The 27,819-nt window shown below is 46.5% G+C and overlaps 1 protein-coding gene across 2 annotated transcripts in view; it reads left to right on the top strand.

Moving 5' to 3' along the window:
- Positions 1 to 27,819, top strand: part of LOC146611833 (AT-rich interactive domain-containing protein 1B-like) — a 156,797-nt gene that overhangs the window by 5,634 nt on the left and 123,344 nt on the right. For both annotated transcript variants that reach the window (XM_085379175.1, XM_085379174.1), the window contains exon 2: positions 18,186 to 18,389. In XM_085379175.1, the coding sequence (XP_085235301.1) occupies positions 18,186 to 18,389 (204 nt within the window). The remainder of the gene's footprint in view (positions 1 to 18,185; positions 18,390 to 27,819) is intronic.

Raw genomic sequence — 27,819 nt, 5'->3', positions numbered from 1 at the left:
GCGGCCGTGAAATAAAAAACAAAGCAGTTTTGGGGAAGACGGCTAATTGTTCATATGGGAGATTTGACACTTCGAGGTGGATGAAGTAGTCAGAAGTTCTGGATTTCTTTCTGAGGACTTGTTATTTGTTAGGCTTCACCTCAGGTTTGATGGACCAGACGCAGACGTATTAATGCCACTTGAACCATTTTCATTGTTTAATAATCGCAGAATTAAACACAGAGCTGCTGCAGGAGGCGTGAGGTCCTTTGGCACTGACATAAACACAGAGTCTGCTGCTGTCCTGTCTGCGTGTGAGGAGGCAGACGGCCCATAGGAAGGCTGCACGTGTAGAAATGTAGGCGATATCTGCTGTGAGTCACACGGAGGCCCGCCGACCTCTGTGGAGTTGGCCTGGCCGAGTTTACCGAGAGAATGAGTGTGTGAACTCTGGGAAATGTCAGCACGGTTCCAGTCGCCTCCCGACTTCAGCTTTATGAAAATGTGAAGAAAAAGAACTATTTCTGACTCGAACACACAGACACTGGGCTTCCTCTTTTCCTTCTTTTTTACTGTTGTGTATGTGAGGGGGGGCGTGGCGCCCCAGCTTCCCCCAACCCCGCTGCTCTGACTTTCAAATATGCTAATTAGCCACGTGCGGCTCTTGAATGGACGGACCCCCCGAGCACCACAGGAGGGGGCTTCCTTCTTTCTCTTTCTTTCTTGCTCAGGAACATAAATGTAACTACGGGTAAACAGATACGTTGATGCACTTATTGCTTAGAGAGATGCTTCGTTTTGTATTTTCTCCTCTGTTGCTTTTCTGTGCCTCGCTCTCAGTAGCTCTGCAGGTCTCCCGGGGGACCAGCGGTCAGGCCAGAGGTATTTAGAGAGTAAGCGTGTCCTATCGAATATTTATACACAATCCTGAGCAGATCTGTGGGCTGCACACTCCTCTTCCCTTCTCCCCTCTGTGGGCAGCAGAAGAGGAAACGGGAAGCGTAGCCGCCGGTCCCTTCGGAAATGAGCAATTCTGTGATTGCTGCAATTAATGAAAATTTTAAGATACCAGCGTGACATTTTAAGATTCAAGTCTCCCTCACTTCCTTCTGTACAATAGAGCTAATGGTCCAACATTTCAGTGCAACAAAAGCAGAGGAGAGGAGGTTAATTGGCAGATTATCTTCAGTGTTTTCAGGAATTCAGAAGATTTTTGGTGCACATTATTTTCCCACTGTATCATGAGAATCCCCCTTTTTTTCTTTACCTTGAGGTTTGTCTTCAGCCCTGCTCATAGATACTCTGTTTATAATAATGTGAAGGTGAGAGTAGTGGATGCAGGCCTGCGTTTATTTACTGCTCAGGAAAAATGATTGGTTCACACACACAGTGTGTGTGTGTGACTTCATGTATGAATAGCGTGCTGCCACCATCCTCTTACCAGCCTGCGAGAAAATCATTATCATCAAAATTATCATCGCCGTCATCTGTCACTTTCCACATCAAAGCCTCTGCACTTCTCACTGTTTCCACCACACTGTAGGCTCTGCTCTCCAGTCACACATCTTGCTGTTTGGTTTGAGTTGATCCTAATCAGCTCTGGCATGGTGGGACCATTTGTTCAGCTAAAAAAACCAAAAAGCAAACACGGCCAGCACGGTGCTGCGTATCGTTTGTGAAGGAAGACAGAAATAGGAAAACGATGCAACGCAGAGATGCTCCGAGTTTCTGGTTTTCCTCTCTTCCACACATGCGCTCGGCCTTAAACGTGCACTCAACCACGCGGATATATTTTTCAGAGCCACAGCATAATCTTGTCATCTTTTACCTCTCCAAACCCCAAATTGTGGGACTTTATAGACACTGGTCACAACAGGATGCTCTCGGTCACTCCTGGCTGAACTCTGCTTCATTTAGATCAATTTTCTCTCAATAATTTAGGAAGTCATTCACACCACATCCTCTTCTGTGCAGAGATGCATGCTCAGTGGCTGCACAACACAGATGCATACTTCGCACTGCTTGGAGCTGGTGTCTGTGGGATGAGAGGTTGTGTTGAAAATGTAGTTTGTTGTTGTGAGCGTGATGCAGCCGGACGTGTGCGCTCTACATTCCAGCCACTCCTTTGACACAAACCGGATGAACTGGATTAGATATCGACAACATGAGTGAACTTTATTTTGGTGTTTAAATGTCTTATTTCTTTAAGATGTTAATTCCTTCAAAGAATATCAATACGGATGGCGAGAGCATTTGTTTGCTGTGTGGAGTTAATCTCCCCGTGCTGCTGTGCCTGCATGTCTGTGCGTTTCTGAGCGTGTGCACACGCGTGCACGCCGCCCAGCTCGATGAACATCCGTAGTTACTGTTGGCTAAACATGCAAAGGTTACTGTAATGTCAGACACATGCCAGAGGGGAGCGTGGAATACCACATTAACATAATCCATAGAAGAGCGTCCCATCTATAAACACTGACGCGCCGGGCTGATCGCCACGCTGGAGCACGTGACCGCTCGCGCTTCTGCTGCGCTGCACGAGCCTGAAAGGAGAAACCGCAACACGGCCATTCTTCTCTGAGGGAAAGACCAAAGGTCTGAAAAGAAATTGCTGGCTGTCAGGCAAAGATTGGCATCTTCCCGGCTCACGCAGGCGGCGGCATAAAGATATTTTCCTCCCGTCTGACCCGCTGACCCCGCGCTGCACATGTGAAACATGCTGTACCATAAAATCTTCTTCTCATTCATTGAGTTATAACTTTATTTCCAGGTAATTTATCAGCATCAGACAAATATAGACGTGCAGAGTTTTATCTTTCCTTAGGAAGACCTGAATTGAGTTTCACTCGAGTGTCTTTAAGGGAATTTAAATACAGCTTTCCTGGGCATCATTATCCAGATATTCATAACTCTGTGTGGTTATTTCCTCCCCAGCAATAACTTGCCTTCTTTTAGAATCTCCCGAGATACGATTGCAACACAACCCCTTGACTAATATTTGAGGCGTTGAGTATTAATTAGGTGTTTTATGGTGGCTGAGACGTCCTAACGTGCTGCCCTCTCACCTGCCGGGGCGGGGTCCTGCACTGGGGGGGGGGTTGTTTTGATAATTATGCATGCTAAAGCCAGAGAGAAGGCTCTTAATTTATTTGGAAAATGCATTTTTATATTTACGGCTTTGGTCGGCGCTTTTAGAGAGCTATTGTTTTCATTCACATAACCCCGTTTTAATTAGTCTGTCTTTGGAAATCCCCTCTCTGTGTTGTGGTTTTAGTCGGACGCTGCAGACTCCCACTGCTCCCAGACGTTTCTCAACTTTTTCTTACACGCTGGCTTCGTTCCAAAGAGCCAAGTCATGTATGCAAACTGGTGCAAGTTCACGTTTTGTGTTTGAAACAGCCCGTTTATCTCTTTCTGCTCTTTTGTCTCTCGTCTTTTTCCCCCACAGTTGTTTCCAAAGTCTCTTTCTGTCGTTTGGATGCGAGTTGTGAGTGACCTTGGCTGGTGACTACACTGCCTACTCATTAAGTAGTAAAGATGAATGGTTTCATTATAGTGGGGGGAAAAAACGAGCAGGGCCAATTAGCGGTAATTAACAGCGGAGAGGGCGAGGTGCTCTGGAGGGCTCCCTGACCCAGACAGAAGGGGCAGAGGGCTGTGTGTGTGTGAAGGAAATGCAGGTATGCATTTGAGGAAGGCGATCATAGGCATGTGTGTGGACAGCAGGGACACAGAGTGTTTAAATGAGTGTATGTATGTGCAGTGCTGTGGGGACGGGCTTCTTTATGCCACGATTAGGAGCGTGAAAGCTAAAAGTGGAGTTTGGGGGTGTTGGAGAAGTGTGTGTGCTCCATTTACATCACAAGGCAAGGCTGGACATGCTTGCAGACATTCCTGCATGCTGACAAATGGGAAAATCACAGCACGTTTCAGCAATTAGAGGTGACGAGGTCAAGAGCCGGCAACACCTCTCCTTGACTTCTGACTCCCGATGTGATGTCACTGTCCCCCCTGCAGCCCTTCGGTGTGGCCGGGGAGCTTGTTAGGCAAAGGTCTGAGAATAAAAGGCCCTAAAATGCCAAACCAATACACCATCGGCACTAATGAACATTTTGCTGTGATTTCTTTCTTCTTAATTGGAGATCTTTTCTTTTTTGTGCTGATCTGCAGTATTTGAGTATCTCAGCATCAAGGAGAAACTCAAGGTTGTTCACAGTACACCATCAGAGCCTCTCCCTCTCTCTCAGCGCTGCGCTTGATGCGTTCACCCCGCCTACCTCTCGTTTTTTATCAGTTCCTGGGTGAAATTGTCACAGACATGTAATCCTTCGGGTGCCACTAGCTGGGAGACGTACACGTGAGCGTGCACGGAATGGTATTGGCGGACGAGGTGTCTAAACAGCAGGTAGCGTGGGGTCTTGTGTCCAACATGAAAATTCTGGCGTTCAATATCCCCAGGAACGCGGCTGTGTTGTCACTTTAAGAGACATGTTCGAGTTGGCAGTTACTGTGAGAGCGCGTTTGTAAAGGCTGCAGATTTTTTAAGGTATTTTGCAAAGTGCTGGCAAAGTGCTGCTTTCAGGGCCCCTGAAATTGCAATGCCTGGCAAATGGATGGTTTGAGGAGTATACAATGTATTAGAAGTCAATTGTGCATGGGAGGGCCTATTTTCCATATCGCTAGTCGAACAAGTGCGTGTGTGAGTGTGTGTGTGCAGCTGTTGCGTCTATGCTTTTGTGATGCACACACAAACACACACACTCAGACTGCTCAGGCCCCGTCTCCCTGTTGTTGTATTCCCCTGTTGCTTCAGCGACTGCAGGCTCTGTCATGTGGAGGTTTGCGTGTGGTGGGGTTGAGGGGTGGGGGTGTTAGACTGTGGGGGTGACGAGCATCAGAAACCATTACCCGTAATGGCCTCATTCCCCACATATCCATTCCCTTCCCCTCTCTGACATTTATTTTATGACTGCTTACATATCAAATATTTAAATAAACAGAATCGGGGGCTTCGGCTGAGGTTTGCCCGGGGGTGACGGGTGGGAGTCGTGGCGGCGGGAGTAAAGGGATGGATGATGACATTCATTTCCGAAACGAGGAAAGAAAAAAAACAGGTTTGGGGGGTGGTGGTGGTGGTGAAGGGTGGGAGAAAAAAGCAGCGGCGGCAGTGAAGAGGAAGGGGGAGGAAAAATGCTTCGCTTGGCTCCAATCAAAGCGTGGCGGAGGGCGGCGTGTTTTTTCGCTTACGCCTGGCAGCAGCAGTGACAGACGGCTGTGCGTGAGCCTTTGGGCGCGAGTGCTGACGTGCGTGCGCGCATTACTGCGGGGCTCATCCGTCAACGTTTCCCGGGGACGCGGGAGGATGTGGGAGAAGGCCCCGGTGGCTCGTGAAAAGCAGTCCGCTGTGCCGAAGCAACATGAGCTGTGTGACACAACGCAAAGAAACAAAGTGAAACGCAACTGTGAGGCCAGGTAGAAGGAAAGAAGGCAGGTGAAGGGGGAGGATTCGTCCGTTTCCTCGGAAGAAGAGGACGGAGAATGAAAGAGTAAAGGCACATGTGTGTGTAGACGTGTGTGTAGTGAATGAAGAGACAGCAGTCCTGGGTGCAGGCGGGCAGTCGTACGCTGCCTGGCGTCGGTGGGAGGCCCATTACTGTCAGGCTAATCTTAAAATAATTAATTGCGAAGTCGACGCTTTTTAAAGAGTATTGTAATTGAATCCTAAATTAGGCTTGGGAAAGGGGACGCGTCCTGCTTTGCTGCAAGGCTGTTCCCGTTCTGCAGTCATGTACACACACACACACACACACACACGAGTGGGTCGTGTGCAGGCGGGCAGAATAGGGGGAAAAAGACAACAGGCGAAGGAAATGCTAATGAAATGCATATTTGAGGAGAAAGGGGCCATCTATAATTTAGCTGTGCTCTTTGAATGTGAATGATGTGTGTGCAAGCGCTGTGATTTATTTTTGTTGTGCAGAGGGATAATTCTGTCAGAGTAGGCTTTTATTCTTGTAAACAAATGTGGGGAAAAGAGCAGAATAAAAGTGGAGTAATAAAGTAAACAGAATGGTATGAATACATTTAGCTGCTGGCATGAATAATTTGTATACGGGACGGAGGAGTTTGATGAAAGAGAGATGACAGATATGAGAGCCTCGATATCGCCTGATAAAATTTCAGGACGCTCTCTGATACGCTGTTTTCCGCCACTTGTTTTTATCTTTGCGTGATTTTGTGTGCCACTTCCGCACACGTGCAGATGCAGCTTGCGACGCCTCGAATCCTCCGAGACTCGAGGCCGCTCTTAAAACGGGCGGCTCGGCGTGCTCTCGCCTCCACACGCGGCTGATCCTCTCGGATGACCCTCGCAAAACTGTCGGCTGTAGAACTTTCCGGATGAAAGCTCCCAGAAAAGGGTCTGCCCTCCATAAATGTCGGCTCTGCTTCATAAGTCTGGCACAGGGGTCAGGGGTCAGGGAAGGGGTTTTTGCCTGGCAGTCGTAGAAATGAAGCAGCAGAGGAGCTTCCTGTTGTCACGTCACCTTCTTTGTTGCAGTGTAGTTCAGAATCAGAATCAGAATCAGAATACTTTATTGATCCCTGGGGGAAATTATTTTTTGTTAGTTGTCTGCAGTGCTGTATTCCTTCAGCTTTGTTTTGCACGCCGGCCTCGCGAGCACACTGAAATTATCAGATTAAGTGTTGCAGTCAGTCAAGGAAAAACCGAGGAACCAGTCCAACCGCTCTGCAAACATGTTGGTCCTTGCTGCCGTTCACCCCGATGTGCACTTCAGGTTCAGCCGTATTTCTACCTGCATTAACAACACGTGTGTCAGAACTGAAACACAATGAAATTCTTTTGCTCTACATTCGAGAAATTGGCTGCGTGCGTGTGACAAATCAAACGCTCCTCGTGCTGTTTTCCAAATGTTTGAAACCCGTTCAACTCTTATTTGGCCCAGATCTGACAGCTCCAAACTTGGCTCAGAACATCCCATTTTCTCCTGGCTGACTGGGATGAATAACAGCAGAGAGGACAATATTGTGGTCTAGCTGAGCACGGCTGACTCTTCTGTCTCTGTGATCCCTCTATCAATAAGGAACACAGGCCTGTCAGAAGGCCTGCCAACTGTTTGGCTGTCCATGCAGGCTGCTCTCTACTCAACATCTGGACACAGATGGTACACACTGCTCGCACACATGCAAAATGCTTGCACACATTTTCTCGCTCATACTGGCAGACACTCGCCAGCATGCTGTGCACTTACAGTTATACTGATTTGTGTGTGAATTCCTGCCTTTCCACACACACTCAAACATGGTTAGCACACGGCCATTTTCAGAATCCTTTTAAGTTGCATCCACAGTGTGTAAAGTCATATATATGGCGTGCAGCTCAGTACAAAGAACAGACAAACGCACACTTTCTTTCACAGATTTGGTCACATGGTGGAGTCTGTGTGTCGCAGCCAAGGATCCGCAGCCTCTCTTGGGAAATATGTACGCGTTCCTTTAATATGTCTGGCTCTTAATAAAAACCTGAGAGTTAAAGGTCGGTCAGGGTTTGGTGTGTAAAACAAGTCGCAATCGGGGTAGTTATTCTGGCTCGATCTGCTGCGCTCTTACAAATGTCCAACTTGACACAACAAGTGCAATTCAGCGGCTTTTTCCCCGTTTTTCATTCCTCGTGCAGCAAAAACAAAATGAAAACTCATTCTGTGCACACTCAGGAGTGCTGGAGACTTCACGTTGAAATCTAATTAAGGTCATTTAACTGCAAATATCGCTCAGTTTTACCAGTCACATGGTATTCATATGGTGCAGCCAGGCCATCGTAAACACAACTGCCCTGGGGCTTAGCAATGATGGGAGTAAATGGTGGAGTTCAGCTGGAGTCAGAGGTGTGTGTGTGTGTGCAGTCGGGCCATGCATCAGGGCTCCCACAGGCCTGGAGCCTCTCATTGATCGATCCAGCTCCCCCGCCTCATGTTCCCAGCCAACTTCAGTGATTGATTCCCAGTCAGAGCCCCGGAGATGGGAGGCCTGGCCTGGACTGACAAAGCCTCGGCCTCCCAGAGGGTGACCCGGAGGGGCCACAGGGAGGGGAGCCTATTTCCAGACTCGAGGAGATGTTTGGGAGAAGTCTTCCCAGTGAGGAGGAAGCACAGAGACTCGCATTCATCACGGGAGAAAATGAAGGCCACATCTGCTGGTGCTGCCTTGACCGCCGTGTGGGGAGCGAGATGGGGTCGTGCTGGAGAGTAGACATGCTGTAGGTGAAGGGGTTAAGAGGTACTGGTGTGGGCTAGAACATTACCTTAGCACGCTAGTACACAATCTGTCATAGCTACACACACACACATTACCTCTGCAGGCATAAACACGTCATGTTCCCATCCACGCTGAATATCGCCGCAGCTCCATCAGCGCGTCTCTCTCCACGTCACTTCACGGCGTTTGAGCAGAGGGAAAAAAATGATATGAAAATCAATTTTTTTCTAATTAACTTTGCACATTTCCAGCTGAGCTATCAGACGTGGGGACCTTGTGCGTCGTGCAGAGTCCGATAATGAAATCAATTAGGTTCAAATGGTTTCAGGTGACTTTTAATGAGTATTTAATATCTGCCTGAGGAAGGAAGGTCAGGATATCTGTTTGTTGTTTGTATTTGTGTTTTCTTGGGGGGGGCTTAAGTGATGGATCACCCGCAGGAGAAATATGGATGCTTCCACCCTGGGAGGACTGGGCAGTCCTCCAAAACAAACTGGCTGAATGTAAATCCTTGTTTTTAGTTGGGCAGCTCTTTAACTGCACCACAGGGATGACCTAGTTTCTGTCAACTTCCTTTTTTAGACGCTGTCGAATTGTTATCGCTATTAATTCCTTCACGAAGACGTTTTTGAGGCGCTACACCTGTGTGTCAGAAATCGACGAGGAAGCATCAGACAAGAACTCAATAATGTGAAGGGGGGACTTATTGTGGCCTTGCTTCACATGCTTTCATATTCATAATTTACGCTGCTCCCTCTCCTTCAGTGGCCAGCTTCCCAGCCTGTAGGAGCTCGTTAAGCTTTGCCTTACAGGGAAGACTAATGGATGGCAAAGAAGGCCCCCTCAGGACCCTTTAGCATCATTTCTGTCGGTCCGCTCGCTTAGTATTCGCTTATGTAGTTTCACCCTACTCTGAGCACAATATCATGAATAACCATTGCTAATTCATAAACACACTTTGTGATACGGGGCCTCGTTCATAATTATCCGAGCTGCAGAAAAGCAGTTTCTCTCCAACAGCATTCCATTAAAAAGGTGGTGATTTCCTTGAATAAGGGGGATTCTGGCCTGCATATTTAATGCCAGCATTTCCTTTGGGCACCGGGAGACGTGGGAAGCAAAAGGGCAGCACATTTACTCTAATAGCCAGGTCCTTTTTGAGAGGGGGGCGGATAGAGTTATTGTTATTTTGCTCCCTCCTGCCCATTTTTCCTCTCTTTCATTCGGTCGTGTCACAGCAGCTCTCCGTGGGGTTCTGCAGCCCGGCGAAGTTAGAGCAGCGCATTCCTCTCGTTCCACTGTGGCCCTGAGATGAAATGGGCTTTTTCAGCAGCCCTCCTCCTTCCCGGGGTCGCGCCAGGCACCGGCCAAAGACGTCAGTCCCGCCTGGCGATGAGAAAAGACTGGAAATATAGCAGACCTCCTAGTAATGCGAAAATAGGCAAGCAGCCCTGTTGGAGGTGCTCTTTCCTGAAAGCATTTGCATTGGGTCCAAAGCAGTAGCTGTACATGGTCTTACCTCGAGGCTTTTCAGTGCGCTCTGTGCCCGGTGAGAAGCTTTTTTTAAGGTGGTACGATGCTGATTTGTAGCATTTGAGCTTGCAAGCTGATAAAAACATGCTCAACACGTGAGGAGAAAAGGAATCTTGACCTTTGACTTGTGCTCTCAGCATAGTTGGTTATGGGCTGGCTCGTTTTTATGGGCCGATGGGTTTTTTCGTTTTTTTTCCGTAACGGTATAAACACTGAAAGGCGGTGGATTGGCCAGATGCTAGGAGATGTGTAAAAATAACTCAGTTGTTTGGTGCTGGCTATTGTGGAGCTTCCACAGATTCAGTAACATTAGCAAGTGGTGGAGGCCAGCAGATGCAACACGTTGGCGGGTGGATGACGGAAAGGCAGGAGGAGCAGAGACCCGAGGCGGTGAACTGAACTTCAGGTAAGAAGTTATGACCTGCAGTAGGCCTGCACAATAAATCGAAAATTTATTGTCATCGCGATATCAGCCTGCGCGATGGGCCCATCGCAAAAGACGACGTAAACTGCGGTAATTGGGTACCTTAAAATGTTTACACACGTGCTTTAAAGAATTTACAAATCAAAGAAACCCCTTTATACATTTGACCAGTCGAATAGAGCCCTTCACGGCATTAACCAATCAAATGGATTAGAGGCCCGCCTCCTACGCAGGCGGGGAGCGAACAACGCTGCAGCAACGAGTCAGAGTTGTAAAGGCTGAAAAATAGTACCTCGCTTATTTGGAGGTACTTTGGATTTGATAAAGACGACATTCTCCAAACACAGGTGCTCTGCAAAACTTGCCGAACACTCGTGGCAACCACCAGAGGAAACACGACTAATCTCCACCATCATCTTCAACACAACCACAGAGAGCTGTTTGAAGAGTTGAAATGTTTTTTTATGGGAGCAATGTTTCAATGTTAAAGTGCACTTTGTTCTTACACTGCTAATACAGCAGCTTTCATTAAATAAAACTGTTGCAGTAAAACGGAAATTATGTATTTGTTTGTTTGTTTTTTGCTATTTATTTTATTGCAAGTCATATCGTTATCGCAGTATTGATCACAGTTATCGCACATCGTAGGTTTTCCTAATATCGTGCAGCCCTACCCTGCAGTCTATCTGGGTCAGATATGAACCAAGTTTAGGTGGAGTTTATTTTCGTTATGCTGACTTTTTACAGTCAGTTACAATAACTCGTACTGCGTGCTAGCTAGCATGACGGAGTTTCTATACAGCTGGGCGGGTGCTATGATGTTACTGATGTTGAACTTGTTTTATCTTATTTTATTTATAAGGTTAGTTATTAGAGTTTCCAACCGTCCCGTCTCGTATTCAGAGAAAAAATTACGCGTTTGGTGTTGAGGTGAAAAGAAACACAGTTTGTCCCGGACTTCAGCTACAATGAAAAAGACAAAGCTGGAGTTATTCTGTCTTTACGCTGCACAGCTGCCTCTTCTTCTCTCATCCTCTCACCCTGCCTCTCCTGTTGCTACTTCAATCATGAAACTGATCAATGATCAGCTGATCGGCTTTTCTCTCTCGTTTGTTTATCACTTTGCGCCAGAAAGAAGAAACCGGCAGATGTCGCATTAAACAACAGCAGCACGTTTGATCAGCTGTTGTTAGAATTTATTTAATATTACTTTCTAGTTTTAGCTGATGTTTGCTGGAGCCACAGCTGTAAACCTGCTGGTCATGATGTCGGTTTGGATATGTGGTGAGAGGGAAACATGAAGATGAAACCAGGAGATGTCCTTACTGAATCATCAGAGCTGAGCAGGTGATGGAGAAACAGGTTTACCTTTTAGGTGACATGAATGAGTTGAAGGGAAGTTATGAACTGTTTCTGAGCGACAAATAACACCAGGATCCTTTTTTATGTAGCTGACAGCTGGTAACTGTGCAGGGGCGGGTCTAGCAAAGTGTTGCCAGGGGGCCAGGTAGGGCATTAACAGGGAAAGGGGGGCACAAAGAAATACTTTCTTATTCTCATTTCAAATGTCTCGCTTTTAATAAATAATTATCCGAGTCTTACAACAAACGATTGATGCATATATACCATCAGAACAGTGAGCATCACTGTCACATCAGCGTTTGTTTTCATTCAAAGGCTTTATGATTTTTCCTATAATGGCGGCCGGTCTCTAGTCAAAACGCCCGGGACTATTTTATGTCCCAGTCCGGCCCTGGCTCTCAGCAGAACCCGCCCGTGTTCGCGTCTTTTTTCTCCTCGTTATGCAGTGAAAACCTGAATGATTCAGTCTGGGAAAACTGCACGCTGGCAGCAGACGCAGCTGGCAAATTTGCAGCGTGTGTTCTTTCACACATGCTTCCTTGACTGTTTGCAGACGATGGCATTTTATTTGTTTTCCTTCTGTAATGGCGTGTCGCTGGCATGTCGGCCGCGTCTCGTTTTGTCATCGAGGCTTTCTCTGTTTTCTTTCTCTCACCGCCGCTTCTTCAGCTCCCAGTCTCAGCAAAGGAAAAGGGCTCCGGCGACCCCGCGACCTCAATCTCACTTGAGACAGATGAAGCAGCCGCTCGCCTCCTCCTCCTCCTCCTCCTCCCTTTCCTCTCTTCTCTTCTCCTCCATTCCCCTCCTCCCCCTTCTGTTAATGACGTCTTTGTGCCGGCCGTGACAAACACAACACTCTGCAACTTTTCCCGAAGCACGCGGGAGGGGGTGGGTTTGTTTTGAGCGCTCTAACGCGTGCGTGCGAGCGCGTGCGTGTGCGTGGTGTAAATATTGGTGTCAATCGTGGAGGGCGCACCGATCGCTGGCTCCGAGGAGAGAGAGCTATCATGCGCGCTGCCCCAAACACAAAAGCCCGCCGGTCGGCCTCATAACAACAACCTCTTATCTGGCTTCTCTTTGTCTGCTTTTCTTCCTCGACTCACGGCACCATTGGGAAACATCCGCCGTGCGTGTATACGTTTCCCTCGCCTCCTCTACGGCTGTCGCGCCCTGCACCTCTCTCTCCTCAGACAATTTCATGCCTCTCATCGCTAGCCAGCCTTCACGCCTAGCTGCCTGTGCCGTACAGGCATATTGGGCTGAGGAAACGCAATTTGGCTCTACCTAGCTCCCCGCGGACCAGTACTGCTCTTCACACTGTCATTCATTATGAGACTTTTTACTAACAAGGCGTGCGTGCTGAGATGCAGGATGAGATTGTGTTTCAGGACATAATTCAGTGAATTTCTAAGCGATGCGACACACACACGGGAATGCCAACGCGCACGCCGCTCAGCCGCAGTTCTGCTTTCAGGATGAGATGAATTGATAAGAAAGAAATGTCAGGGCTAAGTGTGGCGTTTTGTTGTCAGTGTTTCCTTCGATCTGGCATCGAAACGAGGCGATAAACTGATATTAAAGGCTGATGTGCTCCTCGTGGAGCCCGGGCAGGGAGGAGTTAACGGCGTGCTGCTCCTCTCCTCTCCGCTTGATGACATCAGTATTGTCTCTGCATCCATGAAATTAATTTTTCTAATCTTAGTCAGCAGGAGCGGGGGAATTTGCACACATTAATATGGAACTCGATCTGCACTCGCCCACTGCTGCAGTCTCTCTTCTTGTCTTTCCGCCTCCATCTTTTCTTTTTCCACCCTTTCCATTTTATTTTCTGTGTGCAGCAGTAGGCCCAAAGCGCGCTGGGTTTCAAGCCTGAAATGCGGAGCTTTGTTCTGGAGGCCTGGGCAACGCCGGGCCCCGCAGTGTAATAGGAGCTGGAGAGCGCTCTGCTGCACGGTGCAAATAAATAACATAAAAGACGAGGCTGATTGTCCCAGCAGACCAACCGGCTCTGGCTGCAGCGCGTTGATTCTCCGGAGGCCGGCGCGGCGCAGAGGATAAAGAGGATCCGTTGACAATAATTATCCTTATTTGTTTCTCCTCACAAATACACACAGGCTAAAACGCTTTCATTACGCAGGAATTAAAGCTGCTGCTCTGCACAAGTCCTCCCAACACAAACAGACGATAATCAATGATTTTCATACAGGTGCAATTTTTTTACAGTTTTCACATGGCACTGATTTTCCAGCCAAATAGGCCTTTACCCCGACAGCACACACTGCAGCCCCCAGTGCACTGGGCCTGAAATGAAACGCTCCCATCCAACCTGCAGGAATGTGTTGCTCGAGAAAACGTTAAACCGCCAGATGATACGAGGATCGTAATAGTTCAGCGAATTGCTCTTTGATGGTCAGATAATTTCACAAGTTGCTGTGTCTCAATAAAGCAGCTTGTAGACCATAAAGAACATCATACGAGGGAACACATTCTGCTCCACTGTTGCTTGGATGGAAACTGCCTTAGTGGAGATATTAGTGGAAACTCTGCAGCCCTGAAGGCGAGCGTCAGGAGCGTTCCTGCACCTGCTGAATAGGAAAGCGTATTTTTCCCTCTGTAGTTTGTTTTTCAGGTGAGGACGAGCCACGGCAGCGTGGACCTGTTCGGGCGTGCGTGCGCATTCCCTCACCGCGGCGGATAAATGGGCCAGTTTTCCCCAATAATTCCTCCATTTGAAATGGGACTGGAATAATAACCGTTTACTAATATTGTTTTATGTTCGTTTGATCCCAGTGTGTGTCTCATAATCCACATATCCGAGGCTTTTGTGTCGAGCGTTTTGTCTCTTTCTGATTAACAACTTAGCACATTAAAGCAAGAAGGAGTAAAATCATTTTCGCAACATAAAAATGTTGTCGATTGAGCTCAGAAAAGCAATTTAGCAGGTTTCACCCCACAGTAATTTCACCCATGTTCTGTTTTAATGGCTTTGTTTTGCAAAATAAAAAAAAATAAATAAAAAAAAACTAAAAAGCTCACGAGAGTCGCAGCGCTGGAGAGGAGTTCATAAATTGAATTTTAAATTTAGCAGTTGAATTACTATTGTCTCCCGTGCCGCCTCCCCCTCCTCCGTTGAATGGCATGCCCAGATGAACAAAGTGAAAAACACATTTGAAGAAAATAAAAAACAATTTCTGTGTATTCCCTCTAGTTTTTTATCTGCTGTCCCTCCTGGCACAAACAAGATTCACTTCGTGTCATTTTCATAATTTTTTTCCTAAGTACAGTCATTTCTCTCCGGGAAGGGAAAAAAAATAACGTTTCAATTTGTCAGGAATGGTTGTCGTTTTTTGTGCCTGGTGGTGTGAGGGGAATCGTGGGCATATCTCTAGGAAAAGGCTGCAGTGGGCTGAAATCTCATTTAGTGGAACCTGTCATGAGAGCAGATTTGAGGCTCCGTTTGGGGAGGCGGAAAATACTCTTTCTTTTCTTTGCCCGTGGTAACGCCGTGCGTCGAAGGTGGACCGAGGTACCTGATATAATTTGATTGTGGCTGTTTTATTTAAGATCTCCCCCAAAGTGTGGGAGGAAGTTGGAGAGAGATGAGAGCGATGCAGCGAGAACACAAAGAGCCATCAGCAGAATCTGCCACTGTGTCTGTGTGAGTCTGTGTGTGTCTGTGTGTGTCTGTGTGTGTGTCTGTGTGAGTCTGTGCTCCCAGCCCTGCTCACAGGGAGGCCTAACTCTTACGGAGACGTGTCGTCCTTATAACGAGGTGAGGAGGGCTCAGTCAGTAATCAGATTTTAATTTCACGTCTGATTTTTGGCCTCATGGGAAACAAAAATCAGGTAAAAAAAGAATTTTTTACTTAATTCTGGCTATAAAATGCAGACTCACTCCCCTTTTGGTTCACAAGCCAAGATGGCAGAAAGTGAAAGAGTTTGCAAGATCCGGCGAGTGGAAGTGGGTCTCCTGAGTCCACTGTCGCCCTGGCCTCTCTTCAAGGACCTGCAGTGGGCTTGCGAGGCAGGAATTAGACCCTAATCAGGACTAACGTCTGCACCCGTCATCATCACCTCTTTTACTATTTAAAAAATACAAATAATTGTAAAAAGACACATTTTGAAGGTGCAGAGCTGCACAGTGTTTATGTCCACAGTTATGAGCAGATATGAAGGTGCAAACCAGCGCAGTGTCCTCTGAAGCCGTGGATTATGTGCACGTGTGTGTAAAATCGAGTGTCCACTTCTCCGCTTCCAAAAACTCTGAGGTTATTTTCCGTCCTCAGTACCTTTGTAAGTGCAGCGTTTAATGTTTTTTGTACGCGTGCACACTTGGCAGCGGCGTGTGGGGGATTTATTTGTGTTGCGCTCAGCGTTTTTGGCAAACCGAGGACCTCTTGAGCTGGATTGGTGAACTGGATGGAGTTGGGGAGGGTGTGTGTGTGTGTGTCCCATATCACGGGTGGCACAGTGCCCTGGATTTTTCAGAAACTCGAGGACGTTTCATCGCTTAGTGCTGTCTGTGTGCTGTGGGTGTGCAAACATTCGAGCGGGTCATGCGCTGCCCTCCGCTCCATTATTTGAAACATATGACCGGCATCAGTTTGAGCATATCAACAAAATACTCGCAACAAATCTCCCCTTTGATGTTCAACTGGTTTAACTCTGTATATTACTGCGCTGATGCACTTAGAGCTAACTCTGCTTTAGCTGTATTGTAGTATTCTGAGCAGCTCACTCAGTCATGCTCTTTATTGTCTCTTTGAGCAATAAGAAGAAAAAGCATACAATACGATGAGTCAAACTTTTCTCTGAAAACGCTCCGTCTGTCAGTAAAAAAAAGATTTTTCTATCAGAAACATCTTAAAACTTGTTCTCCTCACAATGGTTCATAACTTTAATTCTTCCCTAATGTTCTTCAGTTTAATGCTGGCAATCATTTTGTCAGATTAGAGGTCGCGTTTCCTCTTCTGCTTAAATGTTTCATTGTCGATCCTTTCTGCTGGTGCACTCGGTGACTTCCTCCTCCCTCACACGGGGGATGATTCACTTCGTTTTTTCATGCACGGAGGAAGAAAAGCAAAGGGCAGCGAGTGTCTGCAGTTCATTATTATACTGTTACAAATCCGGCGATGCAGACCTTTGCAGGAAAGCCCCCCCTCCTCACACACCTGCTGTGAAATAACTTTAAGAGCGCTAACTTTCTCGCTCCCTCTTTCCCCGCCCAAACACAGTTTTATCACCCTCTCTCTCTCCCCTCCAAACTATTCCACGTGCACGCCTCAGTAGGCGCGAACGCTTTAACGCTGGACCGCCATAACTGCCCACGTAACCTGCTGAATAAAGTGCTCCCATCCCCTGACATGTCTTCTTGATATTAGCCTGGCAATATGAGGCAGCGGCAATTTCTCCTCCGCTCTAGACGAGGTGATATTGAGTTGGGGAGAAGGGAGGGAACTGAGGAGGGAGTTGGTGGTGGAAGAGAAAGAAGAGGCGGTGCGGGGGGGTCGGTGGCGGTTAGTTGGAAATGAGAGAAGAGAAGTGAAAGAGTGTGTGTGTGTGTGTGTGTGTGTGTGTGTGTGTGTGTGAGAGAGAGAGAGAGACACAGTAGGAACAAAGTGTCATAAATCACTCATGATCCTACGCGGCACAGACAAAAGAGAAGAAGAGGGAAGATAGAAGAAGTCTGCATTATCTGCCCAGCAGACAGACAAACACGCCGCTGCGGGTGACGGATTAGCATTAGCCTGATGCACTGTACCGGAATTTTCCAATGGCTCACTGGGACCCCAAACAACCCGTAAAAGGGCTCTGAAGTACTTACAATGGAATAAATTACCCTTGACATATTCTCTGTCCTGGCTTTGGTTTTCCTCTGTGCTCGTACGGGAAGCGAGCTCTCCAGGTGTGGCTTTGGAGAGCAGGTCCCGACTGCTTTGCTGCTCTGAATTCCCTCTGGGATTCAAGCTCGCGAGTTTGAAATGACCCGTCACAAAAGCTTGGATCCACGCCCCTGCACCCACAACCTTTACTTAAACTCGGAAGTACATAAACTCGACTGCAGTAATAGAATAACTATCGCTTTATCTGCCAGTTTGCTGTAAGCAGCCGTATAGCACGAGTCGTACGGTGGTTATTGGCACCGCGGGGCTCTGGTTGCAGGAACGCGGCCATAGGTTTTTATTGCCATTGCCTCCTGTTGCTTTAAACAACATTTACAACACTTGTAAAAGCCTCAGAGACATTAAAACAAAGATACGAGCTTTTAGGTTTTAATTAAATCATTTTATTTTGGCTCTTTTCCAGCAGAGTTTTGCTCCAAATAGCTACTCAATACACATCTTTACTTATTTAATTCCATTTGTTGTTCATTTATGATCTGTTGACATTAATTTAAAGCTTTCACTTGTTGTGCAATTATGAAATAAATCAGCGATGGCTGTGGTTTGGAGTGGTGCACTAAGTGGACTTCAGTTAGGGATTCCAACTTGGCAGATAGCAGATGAATTAATTTGAACGCCTCTCGGGCAATTACAATGCACTGTCATGAATGAAGTATTAGCCAAAAACCAAATGCTGACTATGCATTAATAACCCCTCTTCTTCTCCCCTGCAGGTTTCCTCCATGGACTTCATGGCTATGAAGCGCTCGCAGCTGTACGGCATGGCCAACAATCCCTACTCCGCCCCGCAGCAGCCGGGGGCCGGACCCTATCCCCCCAGCCAGCCCTACGCATCGCCTCCCCCGCATCGATACCCGATGAGTCTACAGGGGAGGGGTCAAATGGGCATGGGTGGGATGCAGTATCCTCAGCAGCAGGTACGCAAACAAACCGGAGCACTGCATCTTTGCACCCGCGTTCGTCCTCCGGCGTGCATCGCGGATAGGTCGGCCCTCTCTGCAGTGCCGTTCCAGATATCACAGCTGCCTTTATAAGCGATATTGCAATGGGACATTTGCTTCTCGCACGAACATTATCCAACGATTTCCCCCTGAAGGCTTGGCATGTTCAATTTGAGACGCAGCCTAAAATACCAGGCAGCGCATCTCACACCCTGGCATGTGGTGGTGTCACTCCTGTTCATCACTCAGTTCCCGTTAGACTCCCACTGGAGCGAGATGGGTTTGATGCTGTGTGTGTGAGCGTGTGCGTGCAAGCCAGTTCTTTCTTAATGCTTGTTTGATGGTGCATTTGTGCACTTTGTTGTGCATCTCTATTTACTTTTGGAGGCATGTACGTGTGTGTGTGTGTGTGTGTGGAATGCTCTCTGTGTAGTAAACAGACGCAGCGCGGTCGGCCCACGTCACAGTCTCTGTGCAGCACAATAGGTCTGTGTTGGAGACAATAGTGCTTCTGTCTGCTTTATTGAGTCTTAAGTAAATCCCATTTGGACTGGTATGGTGTGTGTGTGTGTATTAATCTGCGTCCCTTTTATCTTTGCGTTTGTGTGAATGATACGTGTGTGCCACAGTTTTGGCAGAAAGTGAACTTCTTCGGTGCGTGTGTGTGCGTGCGTGCAGATAGCAGTTTAAATTCACCAGTGTAGTTTGCAGTGAAGCAGCAGTGCCGAGCACCACAGCGAGAGAGGGGGGAGCACAGTGTTCCCTGCTGTCACTGCCGGCTATATTTAGTCTGCCTGGTCTGTTGGTCTGGACTTGAACACCTCTCACTGGGCGAGCGAGCTTCCACACATAGCAAGAGAGTATAAAAAGAGAGAGAGAGAGAGAGAAGGGGAGTAACACATATTGACTAACAGGCAGACTTCCTGTATTGTCTAAAAATATTGTGCAATGTGCGTACAGGCAGCAGCAGAGGAGATGGTCCTGCACACACACGTTCACACACATTCTCCGACCGATCTTTCCTATTATGCAATGAAAATGTGTCATTTGAAAACATAAAAAATGTCTGTTTACTGTTGATCCACTCAGGTTGTGGGAGCTGCTCTCATTTGTCTAAATCCAGAGAAAGGCGGTCAGGGGTAATAAATTCTGATAAAACGATACATCGAGGCATCGATTTATATCTTTTTTATTATGTTTTGGGAGCTCTCGCACTGAGGCGGTGCTGTCCTGGGAGGTTAGCGTCAGCACTGCGAGACTTGGTCTCATCAAGGCCCGGGAGGAGTTTTGTAGCATGAAATGCAAACAGCTATGAGGGAGCGGGGGTGTGATGCCAATGCGTAATAACATACAGCCAATGACACACAGAAAAATACATCCCCGGTTGTGTTTTGTGATGAAATCCTCTGCTGGATTACATATGGGAGGCTGTGGTTGGGGTAGCAATCACTGCCTAGCATTATGGAATGTAATTAGTTCAAATAGAATTAGTTGTTCGCTCTGGCTATAGCCATGGGAACTGTGCTTCTAAAGTTTCTAATTATCTGGCTCTGGCTTTATAAGCAGCACCGCTGCATTGCCTATCTGCTGCTGGTGAAATCTAGCTCACAGTAATGAGTTTGGAGGAGGAGGTTTAATTCCACTCTCTCAGATGAGCGTAATGAGCCTTACCTACAGAAAGGCGGTCAGGGGTTTGATCAGGGAGGAGCAGGGAGGGGTAAAAAAAAATGTGTACTGGAACATATACAGTGAATCTGTTCCTGAAGCGACTGGTAATTAAAAATCAAAAGATGCGTGAATTGCACTGATGATGGACGTGATTGCATCTCTCAGCACGCCCTCTTTCCTAACCTCGGGATCAGCTGCGAACAGCAGTCCTGACTACAGCTGCGTCAGCGAGGGGGATTGTGGGTGATGTAAGACGTAGCGCACACAATCCCCCATGATGCATCGCACTTCGGGGCTGAGACCTCGGCTTGTCACAGCCAAGCATGCTGGGTTGTTGCCAGGCAACGTGACGTCAACAAAGATCTGCGTTGGTCTATCTCTGTGATTTCCCTGGGACTTGAGCGACTGTGTGTGTGTGTGTGTGTGTGTGTCTCTGTGTCGGGGGTTTTAACAGCAGACTAAAAGGTCTTCTTTGACTTTCTTTCATTATTATGATTAAACTCTGCAAAAAAATTAAGCCCCATTCGTCTTAAATATGAACTCCACAGTAATATGTATATTTCATCCTGTGCAGTTATTGGATATGTGTAAGGGCTCACCTCTATCCTTTGCATAAGGCTCACGTAATTAACCATTTTGTCATAATTTGACACATAATGGTTTGATTACTGGTGATGTTACTGGAATCTAATCTGTGGTACTGGCAGCGTGAAAGCACAGGTCGCTCTTGGACAGTTCAAGTCCCCCCATCTTCCCCCAAATTCATTAATTCACATGTCAATGAGTGAAAACAGTGTCCTCCTGTGCACGGTTAGATTTCCACTAATTACGGCGATAATTTTGTTTCATCATAGTTTTCTTTTTCTGACAAAAACAATCAATGCTTGAATAAAAACTAAGGCACGAGGACAAAAACCGTAATGAAATTTATTGACGCTGAATAAAAACGAGATGAAAACGTTTTACAGAGACGAGCTCCAATCACATCTAATGAAGCTGTGCAGAGGGCGGGGTGAATTTGGAAGTGATCCAATCAGAAGTAAGCTCCTGGTGTAGGAAGGTCGATGAGCACATTTGATGTTCCCCAGGAAACGCTTCCTGTTTCTCATGAAGACGCGTGTTGGGAAGAGAGGAGTTGATATGTTTGTAAACAAACTTTAGAATTTATTTTTTAGCTACTGAATCAACTTTAGTCTGCGATAATCTAATTATTATAAATCTAATAAATGTGAAAGAATTTAGAAGCCGAAATTATGACAAAAATGAAAAATTTGCTGTTAAAATTAAAGCTGATTAATAAGTCGGTGTTATTATTTCTGTTACTAGTAGTAATTTTGATAGAAATGTAACTATGTTTATGTGTGTTTGCATTTGCTATACAGATGCAATTAAAAAGGTGTCATATTTGCACAGCGACATTTAAACACACTTACACCTACACGCTGCACACACACACACACACATTAAAAGCTTATGTGGAGACAGAGGTGAGAAGCTAAAAGCATATACAAACCCTTCTCTGAACATTCATGTAAACATCTCGACTCATCTTTAATCTGTTTTTTCACTGATGGAAGGTTATCAGTGCAAACCCACTCGGTGCGTTTTGAGACGAGTCGGTGTTTCCGTGTGACCTCGATTACCTGTTCAGGCCACGAAGCCTGATGTCAGGAGTTACCTCCGGCTCGGATATGTGCAGGCATGCCGATGCAATTGTGCGTGCACGTACACACACCAACACGTTGTTAACAATGCATTTCACCAAATTAAATTCTCCTCTCGTGGCTTCCTTCCTTAATCCAGCCACGGGAGGCGCGCACAGACGCCAGTCTCGATGTTGATGTCTCAGAGAGAAGGAAAAAACATCCTCTCCACCCCGACGAGCCTCCAGCAAATAAGCCTAGAACTTGCATTAGGTGTAGTTAGTGTCATGCTGTGTCTGCATGCGTGTGAGACAGTTTGAGTGTGTTAGAGAGGCCGAGAGACGGAGCGCGCATGTAAAGCAGCGAAGGACGTTTGCGTGGAGTGATGGGAGCCAGGACAAATATATCAGCAGAAGAAGGAGGGGAGGAAGGAGGAAGTAGAAGAAGGGGGCGGGTGTCTTGGGGATGACAGGAAAAAAATACGTCCGCTTGGTGGAAGTGGAATGAAGTCGAAACGAGGAAAGGAACGGAAAAAGAAAACTGTGCCGCCAATTCTAAGCGTAATTTCCTGTGATGTCAAAGTTGGCAGATGGAGAGGAAAAGGAATTTGAAGGAAACATTAGTGTTTGATGTGAAAAGAGGGGAGGAGTGATGTGGTGGGAGAACGAGCAGGAGAAAAAAATATCCTGGGAAATGAAAGAGAGTGAAAGAGAAGAAGGCAGGAGCGCGTGCGGGGGGTGAAAGTGTCAGCAGGTCAGGCAGAAACCATTACCAGTGCTGGCTGTTTGTTCCTTACACACTGGGCCAACTTAATAGAAGCCAAGCATTTAAAGTCAAGTGGAAATGTGGCTGACCCGCCACCTGTTCAGCACGCACACACCACAGCAGCTCCACACAAACAGTCTGTCTTTCAGGGCTTTTTATAGCTTTTATCACCACGCTCACTTTGCAGAGATTATTTTTTGGGCCTCGTCTTTGCATAGTAATCATCAGAGGGAAGAAGGAGAACAATAATGCATCAGTGTTCTTTAAAAAGCTTGGCTGCATTTCTTTCATCTGGGCAACAGCTGTGCACATTCCTAAATATTAAGCAACATCCAGAGACGGCGCGTCTCAGCTTTAGTTCGCTTCATTTGTCACGTTTATACAGCAGTGTGTCCTACAGCGCTTCTAAAAACAGCTGAAACCACAAAGCTAATGTGAAGCAACTGCATTTAATTTCATTTTATAAATACTTGTAGACATTCGAGCATTTATTGGAATTAAATCGCTGCACTGTAAACCCATAAAATAAAAAAAAGCCTTCCTGCAGTATGAAGTCAACTCAGATATTTTCATTTAATACGACATATTTCTTCATTTGCATCCTCCATTTGATTAAGTTAATGTAAATGAGAAATAATTAAAACGCACACTGTTTTATGTTAAAGAAAGGCAGCATTTATTACTCTCTTTTTAAATTAAAAAATAAGAACTCCCACACTCTGCCAGCATGACTTTTATAAAAGTTCACATGGCTCTCTGTGCTCTCCTGTGTGTGCTACGATGACGGTCGTCAAATCTCATTTCACATACAGTTGAAATACAGCCTGATGAGTTTAACAGAACAAACACACATCGAGCTAATATGACACAATGTGTTATAATAATGACAACACCCCAACAAGTGTTGGATGCAGCTCTTTACAAAGGTGCCTGCACACTCGTGCTGCAGGCCTGACTTCAGTTCACGTGCACGAAGGAGGAAAACGGCTGAAGAGTTTGCAGAGGATGTGAAGACTGTTTTTAATTTTACTGCTTAAAAGAGCCAACTGAGCACGGGCCAGAGGCGATTATCCACTGCTGCTAACGCATCAGGTCTTTGCAAGCGTCTGCAAACACAGCATGCTAAGACAAAGCTTTGTGTTCATACTGGATCGATCACGTGGCGTTCGAGTCCTCGTTAGGACGAGGGGTCCTGCGTGGGGCCTTCAGTTGTGGTACTGCAGCTTACTCCCACTGTCCGAGGACGCGCTCGTGGAGAGTGAGTGGTTGCTCGCCTCTCGGTGCCCCCCACCTCAGACCTGGATGGGCTCCAGCCCCCTGCGAGCCTGATGCATCCATTATAATTAATGAGAAAATATTTATTTTCTATGTTTTGTCCTCAACGCTCACTCAAGCTTATGCTCATTTGTCTTCTATATACATTAATGTAACACAGAAGAGCAAACACTGTAATCATCTGTGAAAAGTGAAACCAACAGTAATAACTGCACGTTTACAGAATTACACTGCTGAACGGCATGCTGGGTAATGGCAGCTAGTCAAGTAGCTAGCCAGGTAGCATCCTCCATCGCTCAGCAGTGATGAAGAACAAAATAATAATCTGTGAGCTGCAGATTTGGAGGTTTTATGGCTTTAAATGATTCGTATGTTTTGTGATAACGTTGCCTCGCACAGTGACACCACAGTGACACGCACAGATGACGCTGAAACATGTAAACAGAGACGAAGACGTCTGAGCTGCAGACTTTGGAAGAATAGGCCCGAGAAGACTTTAATTCAACGCAGGAAAAAGTGTCAGCATGAAGGCCGACTCTGATTTTATTTCAAGGCCTCAGAGTCGATTATTTATCGTTTGTTTCATGTTTTTTGGTTTAAACTACTCAATTTACTGAACTTATTCAGGTTTTCCTGCTTAATGTGAGGCGAGATGCTGGACTTGTCTGAGAAGTCAGAAATTCATTTCAACAACGAAACAATTTTTTTTCTGTTCAGGAAGCAAATAACTGTAATTTGTTATCTTAATCAAAAAATAATAAAGTGTTTTACTGTTTATTTGTGCTTTTTTAAAATACTCTATTATCATAATTCACAGACAACAACAATAATTATGTTTTAACATTAGAAATATCATTTAGATTAAAGAGCTTGGACATGCTGGGGATGAAACATTAGCAGAAACGTGCTAAATATTTGTGGAATTTCCTGAACTGTTCATTTCAAGTGAAATCAGTTGAAGTTTCCGCAGCTTAGTTTATTTCTTTACTGTGAGTTTATTGACGTTCTTCACGTATCAAACTCACCTGTGTGTAATTAATCAAAGAAACGTCGGCAGCTTCTGTTTCAGGGTGGCTTTGTGCTCGCTTTCCAACTGCTGGAAACGGGAGGAAAATCCAGGATTGTCATTAATAACGCCTGTCCTCGTATGACAAGTCAGAAAGTCTGCTGTGAAAACGACCTAACACAGATAATACTTTAAGCGATCCATTAGTGCCAGGGTGAAAAATGATTTTTTGGCTAATACATTCATACTTACACCCCCCGCTGCTTTAGTATTTTTGACTGAAAACATCTCAAACTGATGAAAGAGCTGAAGAACTGCAAGTTCTCACGTCGTGACGGGAATCTCAACTAGCAATTTATTAAGCGCGGACGTGCTCAGAGGTCAGTCAGTTAAAGTGACGTGCACGTGGACAACACAGGCGGTAACTGTGAGCCAAATACTCCACAGGTGTCGCATCAGAGTTAGCCAGTCTGAACTGAAGGCAGAACTATCGTTGTAAGGACTCCATCCAGTCACTGTTTCCTTCTGTCTCCATGTAGAGGCACAGACAGAGGGGGAAGGAGCGAGTTCATCGGTTACCCTCAGCCCTCTGTATGTCTTTTGCTTTCCCTCACCATGTTGCCGTCAAGTTCCACACAGACGCACTTTCTTTAACCAAAAGCTGCCGATGTCATTAACCGTTCACGTCCTGATGTGGAGAAGTCATCTGTCCGTGGCCTCACCGACGTCGAGAGAGAGGGCCACTCGGAAGCACTTAGGGGCCCCGGGTGTCTCTGGGGTTAATGCAGCCTGTGGTGCCGGCTCTGACGGATGGCTGGGAAGCCCCACTAAATCAGCCCCTCTGCCAGGAAAGATGGAGCGAGAGGAGGGGTGGGGTGCAAAGGGGACCACTCCAGCTTCATCACAGCCCTCCCTCTTTTGAAAAGCTCTTGAAACGTCGCAGGCTCCCCGCTAATGTCATCCACGCCGGTGCACATGACGCGCACTGTCTTTGTTCCAGCTCCTCCACCTTCAGACCAGCTCTCCACACCAACCCACAGGACCCCGAGCATTCTCACCTCACAATTAAAACAGGCATTAGGAGAGAGGGAACGAGGAGGAAGGGGCGTAAAGAACAGCGAGCCGGATTGAAAGAACAGGAAGACAACGATATGGAAAGGCTGATTAATTAAGGGTTCCTCTCTGGCTACAGAACAGATGAAGTTTCAGGATCAATTAATTAGCAAGCTAGCCTACGCACATCAATGGCTCTAATAGCCTGCTCTCATTTGTAACTTTTATTACCCCGCTGCTGTGGAGTGGCTCTCAGCCAATCAAATGCCGCGTGGAGCCCATGCTACATGGTCATTAACTGGAAGGGGGTGGGGGAAAACCCCTCCCATCCAGAGTGGTTTAAGTGATGTTATCAGTTATGTCACTGTAAAGCTTCTATATGCTCTGTAGCACAAGAAAGATGGACTTGTGTCTACGCTCAAACACATAGCAACATGTTTTATCCACAGTTATTAGTGTATTTATATTTGAGCCTGTGGATTATACTTTTTCACAAACGCAGCTGTCAGTTATTTCTCGCTGTTGCATTAGTCCTCCATCGCTCTTGCTCAGAGAGGTGAAGCAATGTTGGGATTTGATATTATTTTGTGCTGAACGCGGCGAGCGGGTGTAAAACGTGACAAACGGTGTGTTTTTGAAAGATCCGGGCTCGGCGCTCTGAGTCTGCGGCGCTCTATACGTGCCTGCTGATAAGATAAAAGAGCCGGGAGATGAAAGCAGAGCGAAACGGAGGGAGCGCGAAAGAGAGGGAAAAGAAAGGGGATGCTTTACGTCTTTGCCGAGTTACAGAGGGATTAGTGGCTGCTCTAATTGGCTCACGGAGAATTCATCTCAGTTTCCATCCAGATTAGATGGATTCTTACGCAGGTCAAGTCTGGCATCTCACTTTCTGGGCTTCATTTGTACTGCGGAGTGCGGAAGTGCTGAGATGTGACACGCCGTCAACATCTGAGACAGCACAGCATAATAACGCTTTTACCTGGATTCGGCTGCTGCTTTGTAACAGGAGCAGCCGAAGATGGGGCCTGTTTGTACAGCCTGGATGTTAAACAAGCGAATAAACGTCCATCTAAGTTTGAATGTTTTCAAGAGAGCAGCTTTTAAAAATATATTTACTTATGTAAACGGTCAGTTTACCTCCAAACAAACTCAAACTCTCGGCCTGCTCATCCATCTCATGCTTTTGCTGCCTTCACTTAAATAGGATGTAACCAGAGGGCACAAATTAGCAGCAGCATTTCCAGGAATCATAACCTGGTTAGCCCCAAATAAGGAAGAGCTACAAAACTGGGATGGAGGAACTATTTTCTGTCTACATCCACCAAACAGAAATTACAGCTCAGCTCAGGGCCCCCACCAACACACGCACAGACACACACCATCAAAAGAGGTCAGCATCATGGAAACAGCTAACCCAGCGGCCCCCAACCCCTGGGCCACAGAGTGGTTTGGTCCCGGGCCGCGAGAGTTGAGGCTCAGGCGTGAAATGTATGGTTTTCAGGGTTTTTATCGGTTTTATCGTTAACTCGGTTTCCCTGGTGTGTTATGGATAAATCTTCTTTTTTTTGGTACCATTACCGGTTTTATTTTGTTGTATTTATCCGCGACACCTTAAAGGCCGGTCCGTGAAAATATTGTCGGACACAAACCGGTCCGTCTCACAAAAAAGGTTGGGGACCGCTGACTTAACTCATATATAACTTGGCCAGCATTTCACTTGATCCCTGGATGAGGCTGCTCGAAACGTTTGGTCTCTGAACATTTTTTCTGCTCTTGGATCTCTATGATGTCATAGAGAGGGGATATCCCTAATATGGTAGTTGTAGGCACACAACTATGAAAGCCCGCAGAGTCCAAGAACAGCAGAGCAGGTGTCCTGTATTTGTAGTCTTTACACATTTTAAATAACAAATCACGCACCGTGAACTATGGCAGCAGGGAGACGGCGGCGTGCCTACGAGTGCGTTAGCGTGGATCGACTTCAGCGACATAAGTT

Source organism: Diplotaxodon limnothrissa, linkage group LG19 (assembly GCF_057381915.1).
Source record: "Diplotaxodon limnothrissa isolate DT_005_m linkage group LG19, D_limnothrissa_male_GT1.1, whole genome shotgun sequence".
Lineage (NCBI taxonomy): Eukaryota > Metazoa > Chordata > Actinopteri > Cichliformes > Cichlidae > Diplotaxodon > Diplotaxodon limnothrissa.
This window is presented reverse-complemented; position numbering and strand designations above follow the sequence as displayed.